General features: G+C 40.7%; 1 protein-coding gene across 1 annotated transcript in view; it reads right to left on the bottom strand.

Annotated features, from left to right (window-relative positions):
- LOC144606320 (uncharacterized) overlaps window positions 1-12,654 on the bottom strand; it is a 117,745-nt gene that overhangs the window by 41,934 nt on the left and 63,157 nt on the right. The window contains exons 8-9 of the mRNA XM_078422323.1: window positions 9,308-9,459; window positions 228-349 (exon numbers count right to left, since the gene is read on the bottom strand). Of these exons, the coding sequence (XP_078278449.1) occupies window positions 228-349; window positions 9,308-9,459 (274 nt within the window). The remainder of the gene's footprint in view (window positions 1-227; window positions 350-9,307; window positions 9,460-12,654) is intronic.

Below are 12,654 nucleotides of genomic sequence, written 5' to 3'. Positions count from 1 at the left end.
GTGAGCCATTGGGTTACTGGGCACCTCATCCCTTTCATAACAAAATTGCAAACTTACTTTACAGCATTTAGATTTGCACAACAGATGATCCATCGTTGACCTAGGTAATATAACAGTACCCTTCCGTACCATTTCCTATGGTTCCAATATTCCCAACATTTGAGTTAATGTACATAGGTCTGCCACTTATCATCACGGTTAAGTACAAATGTTCTAATTTTCTTTACCTTCTTGGTAGAGGGTGGCACAGTGAATTTAAAAGGTTGATACTTCTTGTTGTAATTATTGTTAAAAATGCCACCGGTGAAGAGCCGCAATAGGTAAAAGGGATGCAGTATTGAACCGTAGCCTAGAAGACAAAAAAATACTTACATTGTGTCAAAGTATATAGAACGTCAATTAGTTAGAGCTAGGATAAATAATGTAACATTGCTAAGAAGATTCACTAATAATTTATTGTATTTATAACTGCATATCTGATTAAGATTTGTTTTTCCCTTCCTTCGAGCAATTCCCTGACATGAATATATGTATTTAGCAGTATAGGAGATAGTGAAGATGGTTGTGAACGATTGCAGCAAGATCTGGATCGATTGGCCAGGTGGGCGGAGGAATGGTTGATAGAATTTAATACAGAGAAGTGTAAGGTGTTACATTTTGGGACGTTGAACAAGGGCAAGACCCACACAGTAAATGGTAGGCTTCTGGGTAGAGGAAAGGGATCTAGCAGTACAGGTGCATGGTTCCTTGAAGGTCGAGTCGCAGGCAGATAAGGTGGTCAAAACGGCTTTTGGCACTTTGGCCTTCATCAGTCAGAGTATTAAGTATAGAAGTTGGGAGGTCATGTTGCAGTTGTATAAGACATTGGTGAGACCACGTTTTGAATATTGTGTTCAGTTCTGGGCACCATGTTATAGGAAAGATATTGTCAAGCTTGAAAGGGTTCAGAAAAGATTTATGAGGATGTTGCCAGGACTAGAGGGTGTAAGCTAAAGGAAGAGGTTGAGTAGGCTGAGACTCTATTCCATGGAACGCAGGAGGATAAGGAGTAATCTTATAGAGGTGTATAAGATCATGAGAGGAATACACCAATCAGCCAAAACATTATGACCACTTGCTTAATATGCTATTGGTCCTCCGTGTGCCGCCAAAACAGCGCTGACCCGCTGAGGCATGGACGCTACAAGACCCCTGAAGGTGTCCTGTGGTATTTGGCACCAAAACATTAGCAGCAGATCCTTCAAGTCCAGTAAGTTGCAAAGTGGACCCACCATGGATCGGACTTGTCGATTCAGCACATACCCACAAATGCTCAATACATACATAGTATTAGTCAACCAGCAATGAGTGAACCAACTGAAACTAGAGGAAGGGAGGTAAAAAAAAAAGGGCAAAATCAGTCTTGATTTGACCCACGTGAAAATTTATCAACTTTTCTATTAGTAATTATTTCAATCCAGAAAATGGTACGATTCATTTTCATGTTTTCAAGTGTAAAGTTATTGCTTCTTTGTTATTCATTTACACGACTTGCAAACATTAGCTGCGTATATAGTTCACCAACTTGTTAGTGGTAATAGTAGTGAGATGACTTCTTGAATAGTTGCCACATTGTGGTGGAGTTACTTTCACAGTGCTGTCAGGTTGGGAGTTCAAACATTTGACCCAACAATGATATTTGCCCAAGTCTGAATGGAGTGTAATTTGGTGTATGTTTGCTGCCAGTGGAACTCCCTCTCGTTTGCTGCCCCTGTATTTCTAGGTGTGGGAGCTTTTTGGGTGAGAAGAAAAATCAAAAACCCCAGAGGTACTAGAAATCTGAAAAAATAGAAAATGCTGGAAGCACTCACTAATACCTGTGGAATGATAAACAGAGTTAATAGAAACATAGAAAATAGGTGCAGGAGTAGGCCATTTGGCCCTTCGAGCCTGCACCGCCATTCAATATGATCATGGCTGATCATCCAACTCAGTATCCGGACCTGCCTTCTCTCCATACCTCCTGCCATGGAAAGTCCTGCCATCCCAGGAATCAATCTGGTGAACCTTCTTTGTACTCCCTCTATGGCAAGAATGTCTTTCCTCAGATTAGGAGACCAAAACTGTACGCAATACTCCAGGTGTGGTCTCACCAATGCCCTGTACAACTGCAGCAGAACCTCCCTGCTCCTATACTCAAATCCCCTCGCTATGAATGCCAACATACCATTCGCTTTCTTCACTGCCTGCTGCACCTGCATGCCTACTTTCAATGACTGGTGTACCACGACACCCAGGTCTCGTTGCATCTCCCCTTCTCCTAATCGGCCACCATTCAGGTAATCGTCTGCTTTCCTGTTCTTGCCACCAAAGTGGATAACCTCACATTTATCCACATTATACTGCATCTGCCATGCAATTGCCCACTCACCTAACCTATCCAAGTCACGTTGCAGCCTCCTAGCATCCTCCTCACAGCTAACACCGCCCCCCAGCTTCGTGTCATCCGCAAACTTGGAGATGTTGCATTCAATTCCCTCGTCCAAATCATTAATATATATTGTAAATAGCTGGGGTCCCAGCACTGAGCCTTGCGGTACCCCACTAGTCACTGCCTGCCATTCTGAAAAGGACCCGTTTATTCCTACTCTTTGCTTCCTGTCTGCCAGCCAGTTCTCTATCCACATCAATACTGAACCCACAATACCGTGTGATATTTCAGGTCAAAGTTCCTTGTTTTCATTTCACAGATCCTATCTAAATTTCTGAGTGTTTTCAGCAAGTTCTTTATTACCAGTTTAGTAGGTGCTGGCAAAAAGCCTTGACGAGTTGTTGCAGTGCATTTTGTAGACAGTGCACTCAGCTGGCAAGGTTAACTGGTAATAGATGGAATGAAAGCTGAGTGCTAGGGTCTCAGTGGAGAGGGCTGATTTATTCTGCATAGTGTTTGGCTTCTTGAATGTTCCTGCAGCTGCATTTGTTCTTGCAGGTGGATGTACTCCATCACACTTGACATGACTTGTCGATGGTGAGAACACTTTCAGGAGGTGAGTAACTGAACACCTAATTCCCAACTTGCTCTTGCAGAGATACCGTGGCTGTTCCTATTAAGTTTTCCATCGTTTGTCAATTCTGGATGTTGACGGGGGGGGGGGAAGGAGAGAGACTCAATTACGTTAATGCCATTGAATACCAATGAAAGGTCAAACTCTCTCTTGTTTGAACTGCTCGTTGCTAAACACTTGAGTAGCAACATATTAAAGGCCGTGTCTAAATATTGGTGCTACATGCAGGAAAGCACAGCTTAATTAACTGAGAAGCTGAGAATGGAAATCAATATTATAATATCTCCATGCCTAACCTTGTGATGGAATGACAGCTATTGATGAATATGCTTAGATGACCTGGTGTTAAAACATAGTGACCCCTGTGGTTGAGAAGATTGACCTACAGGAACCACACCCAACTTTTTCACTGGGTTTGACTCAAACTATTTCCACTGATTTCAGGTTTACAATGGCTTATGAATGACACATTTTGATGCTCAAAATCAAAAATTGTCACTCTCACCTTACCTCTGTAATCTAGTTATTTTGTTTGTATCCAATACAAAGCTGTGATAAAGTCCTATTGCTATCCAAAATAAACTTTGGTGAATAGGTCAGGTACAACTGCTGCTTGACAGCATTTTGACAAGTTGGCAAGTTACTGAAAAGAGACTAGATTGTATTTGTCCTGCTATTTATAAATTGAAATACCCAGGTGCTTTCTACATTTTGTGCTTGTTAGATATCAATGTTTTTGTCTGCAGTGAAACAGCTTGACTGGAGGTGCAGCTGGTTATGGGAAACAAACCTCCAACATTACGCCAAGAATGTGGTCAGGATCCCAAGGGGTTGCTGCATCCACTGTTTTAAGTCATATCAGTTGGTAAGAATAAAATTGGCTGAACGTTGGCATCAGTGATCATGAAGATATGAGGAGGTTGCAAATACTTGCTTTCTGCAGACAAACATGGAGTTCCACCATTACAGAGAATTTAGGAATCTGTAAGTTGCTTAATTGTTCAATTTTATACGCAGAAGGGCAGCATAACTTTAATTTCCTCTGCTGGTTTGTTTAGGGGGATGAGATGGTGGGAATGTGAAGGATAATTAAAGTGACACACAGCCAGAAGCTCAGGATGCCACTGCAAATAGAGTGCAGTTACTCTGAAAATGATGGCTCGTCCAGGCTTACCTTGAGCTTACCCTCAGTGCCATTTTCAGCACTACCCGATATAGAAACATAGAAAATTGGTGCAGGAGTAGGCCATTCGGCCCTTCGAGCCTGCACCGCCATTCAATATAATCATGGCTGATCATCCAACTCAGTATCCCATACCTGCCTTCTCTCCATACCCCCTGATCCCTTTAGCCACAAGGGCCACATCTAACTCCCTCTTAAATATAGCCAATGAACTGGCCTCAACTACTTTCTGTGGCAGAGAATTCCACAGATTCACCACTCTCTGTGTGAAAAAAAACTTTCTCATTTCGGTCCTAAAAGACCCCCCTTATCCTTAAATTTTGATTTCCTCAAAGGCCAGACATCTATCAAACTCTATGATGAACAAATAAGCCTCCACACCCTCCGGCATAGCGAATGTCAAAGGCACATCACCTTCTTTGTGATGAAATTTCTCTTTATCTCCGTCCTAAACAGCCTTTCCATTATTCTCCAAATGGGGTCTGAATCCACAATGGCTCAATCAAGAGAAACATCCTCTCAGCATCTAGCATGTCAATCCTTTTAAATCATAACAAGCATATTCCGGAAAGAGTTCACACTTTGTTAAAAGGTGACATTTAATTACTTAGGTAAGCACTCATGTCAGCATTTTACAAAAAAAATCATGAAATGAACATCTTTCCAGCATCGCATTAGCTTGTGATTTTATTCTCTGTTAATATTAAATAATAATCATCTCCAGGGATGCTGCCCGGTTGTTTCTGCAATATTTCTAAGGTTTTATTTCAGGTTTACAGCATCTGCAGTTTCTTTGTCTTTGTCTCAAAGTACTATTGAACTATTTTCTGCAAAAGAATGTTATTTTGGTTTTCACTGAAGGAAATTTAATTCTCATTTAGAAATTTCTGGCACAATCAGGGGCAGGGATATAAAGGGGGAGGATGCATTGCAATGTTGATTGGGAAATTAACCTTATCTAAAATTAGGAGATTGTGAGCAGTTTTGGGCCCCATATCCGAGGAGGAATGTGCTGGTGTTGGAGAGGGTCCAGAGGAGGTTTATGAGGATGATCCCGGGAATGATTGGGTTAACGTATGATGAGCGTTTGACAGCTCTGGGCCTGGACTCGGTGGTGTTTAAAAGAATGAGGGGAGACCTCATTGAAACTTTTTGAATAGTAAATGCCTTGGATAGAGTGGATGTGGAAAGGTGTTTCCACTAGTGGAAGAGTCTAGGACCAGAGGGCACAGCATCAGAATCAAAGGATGTTTCTTTAGAAAGGAGATGAGGAGAAATTTCCTTAGTTAGAGCACAGTGAATCTGTGGAATTCATTGCCACAGACAGCTGTGGAGGCAGTGTTTGGATATTCTTAAAGCACAGATTCATAGGTTCTTGATTAATAAAGGTGTCAAAGGTTATAGGGAGGAGGCAAGAGAATGGAGTTGAAAGGGATAGATCAGACACAATTGATTGGCAGAATAGACTCAATGGGTCGAATGGCCTAATTCTGCTCATATAACTTGTGAACTTATTAATAAGGCATTTGTCAAGGTCCAACATGGTACACTAGATCTGAAGATTCAAGTACATGGGATCTAAAATGAGCTGGTTAACTGGGCCCAGAATTAGCTTGGTGTTAGGATGCAGAGGATACGGAGGAAGGATCATTTTCTGATTTTGTGACTAATGGTGAACTGAGGGATCAGTGATGTGGCCTTTGGTTTTGTGACATGTGTTAACAACTTTAATGTGAATGTAGGAGGTATGATTAGTAACTTTGCGGATGGTATGGATATTGATGGTGCTGTGTAGATAGTGAGGAAGATTATCTGTGGGGAGGGGATTGACATGGATAGAATATTGGTTGGCAGACAGGAAACAAAGAGTAAGGATTAAAGGGGTCCTTTCAGAATGGCAGGCAGTGACTAATGGGGTGCCGCAAGGCTCGGTGCTGGGACAGCAGCTATTTACAATATACATTAATGATTTAGATGAAGGAATTAAAAGTAACATTAATAAATTTTCAGATGACACAAAGCTGGGTGGCAGTGTGAACTGTGACTTGGACAGGTTGGATGAGTTTGCAGATGAATGGCAGAGAGTTGTGCATTTGTGAATTCCGTGCCTCAGAAGGCAGTGAAGGCCGATTCACTGGATGCATTCAAAAGAGAGTTAGAGCTATTAGGGCTAGCGGAATCAAGGGGTATGGGGAGAAGGCAGGAACGGGGTACTGATTGTGGATGATCAGCCATGATCACATTGAATGGCAGTGCTGGCTCGAAGGGCCGAATAGCCTACTCCTGCACCTATTGTCTATGTATCTAAGGCTGCAGCAGAATATATATCAGTTGGAAAGTTAGGTAGAACTTTGGCAGATGGAATTCTATCCTTTCAAAGTACTCTGGTATCATTTGGCTCATGCACCTTCCCATCATATGAAAAGATCCTGTCTGATCCTTCTTGTAATCACTTCTTACTTCTTGATTCATTTGATATTCAAAAATCTATCAATCTTTTGAAGCTCTGCACCCTCCTCACACCAACAATGCCATTTAGCTTTGTCTTATCATCAAATTTAGAAATTTTGCACTTGATCCTCTCATCTAAATTATTGGAAAAGTTTGTGAACAACAGGAGTCCCAGCACCCTCTATCATCTCATATTTTAGTCACCTGAAACATCAACCATCCCTTTGCCTCGATGGATGCTGCTTGACCCATTTAGTTTCCTTGGCATTTTGTTTTTGCTTCCAAAAGTACCTGTTTATTCCTGATCTGTTTCTGTCCCTTCAGTAATCCTCAATCCACGCCAGTAAATTACCTCCAATCCATTGTGCTTTAATTTTGTTTCATAACCCCTAAACTCTTTTCAAAGTCAACCTGACCAATTTTTGTCATTGCTTACCCATTCCAAAATTCCTACCTCATTTTCTAGGCGACTTGACTGTGTCAGTAAATGTTGCCATTTTTATTGATATTGCAATGCAAAACGTATTATCTATGCTAAGTACTTTAAAAAGGTAGTTCATGTGTGTATTTAAGTAAGAGTAAGTGGAAATGCTTGCCAGCCATGGCGACAAAACAATCTGTTTTGCATAGACAAAGATAATGGGTTCCTATTTTGTTACAAAAATCTTTAAGAAAAATGATGGTATTGCAGTGACAGCAATAGCAATGAATGTGTTTCATTTCAACGTTCATGAGGAATATATTACCATCCCTGTCTTGTTATATATTCATTATTTTCTTGCCTAAGATATTGCAAATATCCAAGAGACTTCAAAATGTGCTCAATCAGAGGAAACTCACCATTCTACCTGCCTGGAGTCATACAGGGCAGAAATGGTCCTTTGTCTCACCATGGCCACGCTGGCCATCAGATACTTCTTTATATTCATCTAAGTTACCAACAGTTGGTTCATAGACTACTATGCCTTGGTAATTCAAATGCTTGTTCAGATAGTTCTTATATGTTGTGCAAGTACCTGCCTCCACCGTCTTCTCAGGTATTCATTCCAGATTACACCCACTCTCTGGGTGATGAGGTTCTTCTCCAGATCTCCTGAAAACCTCTTACTCTGCATTTAAAATCTATGCCCTCTGGTCGTTAACACGCTGTCATGAGGTCTACACTATGCCTCTCATAATTTTGGGCATCTCTAATAGGTATCCCAACTGTGTCCTCTGCTCCAAAGAAACCAACCCCAGCCTGCCCAGTCCCTCTTCATGACTGAAACCTTCCAGTTAACATCTCCTCTGAACCCTCTCCATTGCAAACACATTGTGGCAACTAAAACTGCACCCAGTCTTCTAGCTGTGACCGAAGCAATGTTCTACAATATTGTATCAACACCTGTTTCTCTAATATCCTATTCCCTGGCTTATGAAGGCAAACATCCCATATGCCTTCACCACCCTATCTGCCTGTGCTGCCATTTTCAGGGGTCTTTGCAATTGTACACCAAAGTCTGTAAAAGAACTGCACCCTTTTGGTATTTAAACATCCTGCCAAAATATTTTTGTTGCATTGTCAATTTAAAATGTCCCCCTCTAAATTCACTTCCATGGTGGCAGCTGAATTTGCAGACAAGCAGCTTACTCTTTCTATACTGCATCACCTTTCTGCATGCAGTCACTCTCAAACCCATATCTCTCCTTACAACTACTCCCCATTCTTATTTTGCTCATTCTTCCTATCATCATGTACTATATGTCAGGCTGCAGCAGACCATAAAATCATTCTAATAGGATATACATCAATCTATACCTGCATATGGATGGTGGATATTTTGAATTAGTTGCCAGAGGAACTGGTAGAGGCAATTACAACACGCGAAAGACATTTGGATGGAGATATGGATAGGATCAGTTTAGAAGGATGTGGGAACACGGGTAAATGGAAGTAGCTCAGATAGGCAACTTAGTCAGTATGGCAAGTTGGGCCAAAGGGCTGGTTCCCATACTGCTCAAGGTCCCGGCATCTGTAGTTTGATCCAATTTCTAGATCCAATTGATCCAATTTCTAGACCTTTTGTGAGGTCAATGCCATTTACCAGTAACAAAATAATTTTTGCTTGCTGTTTCCTTGACATACTTGAAAGCACTTCCATTATCAGCAAGCAATTCCATATGTTCAAATTAATGAATAAACAATTAATAGGATTTGAACAAGATTTCAAAATACAGACTCTTAATAGTTGTCATGTGCCAGTCGCATTCAAGTAAAACAGAGTTCCATTGCATCAGAAAGCAATCATTTGTTACAATTACCAATGAATTTAAAGCTACATGGACAATGTCACTTTAATTTTGCCTGATTGAAATTTCTAATATATTATTTCAATTGGCCATTTTTCTCTTTCTTTTATTCTCACAGTATGAACTGGTGGGTAAGCATGCCAATGCATTATTTTGGCTTCCAATGCATTATTTTAGCTTTCAATACATGAGATGCCTCCTGTTAAATACTTCATTCCTTCCTACATACACTGATTCCTTTACAAAGTATAATAAAATAAGAATCAAAGTTTTTGGTATTATTTGTTTTATCTTGAGTAACAAATATATTAAACATAAATGAATTGCAGTTGTTTCCTACCTGTTGTTATCCGGCCTCCAATAGTGAAACGGAGGTTTAGTGATGGCTTCCAGGGCATGGCCCAAGGCACGGTCTTCATTGTGAATGTGCAGCCACCAGCATTAAGTAGGGGTAGAAGTGGTGAGACATCTGTTAACCAATGGCCAATGCGTCTGTAATTATAACATGGAAGATGAGTGTGACTTTTTGGCAAAGGGAAAATAAGTGAGTGAAAAAAGAAGAAATAGCTACTCACCTTCATATAAGGATTGAAGAGGTATTTCAATGTCAATATATAACTATACTACCTCTGACCCGCACATGCTGAAATTATGGAGGAATGAGAATAAATCTGAGAAACGTCTGAAATAATTCCCAACATGTATTTGCAGCATATTTTCAGATGGATAACTTACAAATTGAATATTCTGGATGTGGCTTTTTAATCTAACAACCCACAATCCCTCCTCCACCAACCTCTCCCTCCAACTCCATCTTTCACCCAACTTACTAACTGATCAATATCTATAAACCAAGAGTATTCACTTCAGAGTCATTACCATCGCCAATTTTTGTATCATCTACAAACTAACTCATTCTTCCTCTATTCATATCTGTATTATTAATGCACATGGCAAACAGCAAAGTTATTTGCCCATAAATTGGGACAAAGCTAATTTTGATGGCATTGAAAAGAACTTGGAAAGGTTGGTTAGGAGAGGCTGTTTGCAGGAAAGGGATATATGGCAAGTGGGAGGATTTTACAAGTGAGATGGAGTGAGTTCCGAGCCAGGACGTCCCTGTTCGAGTGAAGGGCAAGGTTAAGGGAATCCTGGATGACAACAGATATTGAAGTTCTGGTCAGAAAAACTGCAGAAACATTTGTCAGGTAGAGGCAGCCAGGATCAAGCTAATCCCTTGACAAATACAAGGCAAGTAGGAGCACACGTATGAGGGAAATCAGGAGGGGAAAAAAAGGACATGACATAGGTTTGGCAGATCATTGCACTCCCCACTCGTTTTCTGTCATTTTGACAAGCTTATCAGTTCTGATGAAGGCTCTGTGACTTGAAACAAGAACCGATTTCTCTCTCCACAGATGCTGCTCGACTGGTTGAGTTCTTCCAGCATTTCCATCTTTGTACTCTATAGAATGTTTGTCAATACTTCAAAGTTTCAAATGTAATAAAACGGATAGCGCTGGTCCTACCCAATGTTTGTAGATAAAAATGGAATTGATGGAGCAAGCGGTATTTTGAATGAATACATCTGGGCGGCACGGTGGCGCAGCAGTAGAGTTGCTGCCTTACAGCGCTTGCAGTTCTGGAGACCCGGGTTCGATCCCGACTACGGGTACTGTCTGGATGAAGTTTGTATACGTTCTCCCCGCGACCTCCGTGGGTTTTCTCCGAGATCTTCGGTTTCCTCCCACACTCCAAAGACGTATAGGTTTGTAGGTTAATTGGCTTGGTAAATGTAAAAATTGTCCCTAGTGTATGGAGGATAATGTTAGTGTGCGGGGATCGCTGGTCGGTGTGGATCTGGTGGGCCGAAGGGCCTGTTTCCGCGCTGTATCTCTAAAACTAAAAACAGAAGGAAGCAACATTGCAAATTCCCCTTCTCTCAATCAACAACCCTTCACCTGGATTCACTGATGGCTAATAGACACAAAATGCTGGAGTAACTCAGCGGGTCAGGCAGCATCCCTGGATAGAAGGAATGGGTAACGTTTCGAGTAATGTTTCGGGTCAAGACCCTTCTTCAGTTTGATGTCAGGGCAAAGCTATTTCCAACCAAGTTGTGACACAACCTGACAATATGCTTACTACAGTGCAACTGTAGATGCTTGTATGAGTCTTGGAGAAATACTAAACTTCCTCAATGTCCTAAGGAGACTGTCTCCTGAGGATGTTGGTGTGCTTTATTGGCTGTTGCTTCAATGTGTTTGACCCATGACAGAAAAAAGATGTGTTGGTAACATTTGCACCAAGAAACTTGAAGCTTTGTATTGCATTGTACCTTATCAGTCTACATGAAGGGTTTCAATCCAAAATGTCAATTGCCCTTTTCCCTCCAGCGATGCCACCTAATTCACTGAGTTAGCAGCAGCAGCTTATTTTTGGCTCCAGATTTCAGCATCTGCAGAATCATATGTTCCCTCCTCCAGATATTTTGAATTCAATGATTGATTACTTCCCTATTTGGAACCGCCCTGTTAGTTCAATTCATCACTCTTGCTTCAGGAAGAAATTATCCTTCCATCTAAATATACAAAAAGCCCATTAGTATTTGCTACTGGTTAGTTCATTTGTAATCCCAAAGAGGCCTGCAATGTTTTCATGAAAAAATAGTTAATAGATACATTCTGTTTCAGACATCTTCAAAACTGTCAGGTTTTAAATGTCATATTCCAAAAATATAGTTTCCTAGGAAACAAATTGCACTAAATTTGCTAATCTGTTTTTACTTTGGCTTGCAAAGTAATAAGTTTTGGTCAGCCTACTATAGGAAGGATGTTGTTAAGCCTCCAGCAGTTTGTTTTTTGCAAAGTTATGAATTTGGATATGATAACATTTTTGATCAAAGAAATTAAGTTCTCGTATCAAAGTCATGTATTTGTGCAAACACTATAGAAGAGGTTTGATCATTCATTATAGTAAAAATATTATATATGAAAAGTGTATGGTGACGATTCACTAAAATTCTAATCAGGAATGATAAAAAGTATTTAAAAAAGGGCAGATTTCCTCCCCAGTATTAAATGTTTGAAAATCAATTCCCCTTCCCCGTAGAGAGAAACATGATAATAAACATTTCTGAATCTTTTTGCACAATTCTGGAAACTTAAGAGTCAAAGAGTCATACAGCGTGGAAACAGGCCTTTCAGCCCAACTTGCCCACTCAACCAACATGCCCCATCTACACTACTCTCAATTTTTGACAGCCATCTTCACTATCTACAATACTACCCACTTCAGTGTCATCTACAAACTTGCTAATCACGCCATTTACGTTCTCATCCAAATCACTGATACAGATGATAAAGAACAATGGGCTCAGTACTAAGCCCCAAGGCACACCACCAGTCACGTGCCTCCAGTCCGAAAAACAACCTCCACCATCACTCTCTGTTTCCTTCCATGAAGCAAATTTTCTATCCAGTTAGCTATCTCTCCTTGGACCCATGCGCTCTAACCTTCCGGAGCAGCCTACCATGTGGAATCTTGTTGAATGCCTTGCTGAAATCCATATATACAATGTCTACAGCTCTGCTCTCATCAACCTTTTTAGCCACATCTTTAAAAAACTCAATCAGATTCATTAGACACGACCTCCCATATACAAAACCATGCTGACTATCCCTAATC

This window comes from Rhinoraja longicauda, chromosome 2 (assembly GCF_053455715.1).
Source record: "Rhinoraja longicauda isolate Sanriku21f chromosome 2, sRhiLon1.1, whole genome shotgun sequence".
NCBI classification, from domain to species: domain Eukaryota; kingdom Metazoa; phylum Chordata; class Chondrichthyes; order Rajiformes; family Arhynchobatidae; genus Rhinoraja; species Rhinoraja longicauda.
Note: the sequence above shows the minus strand (reverse complement) of the source record. Positions and strands in the feature narration are given on the sequence as shown.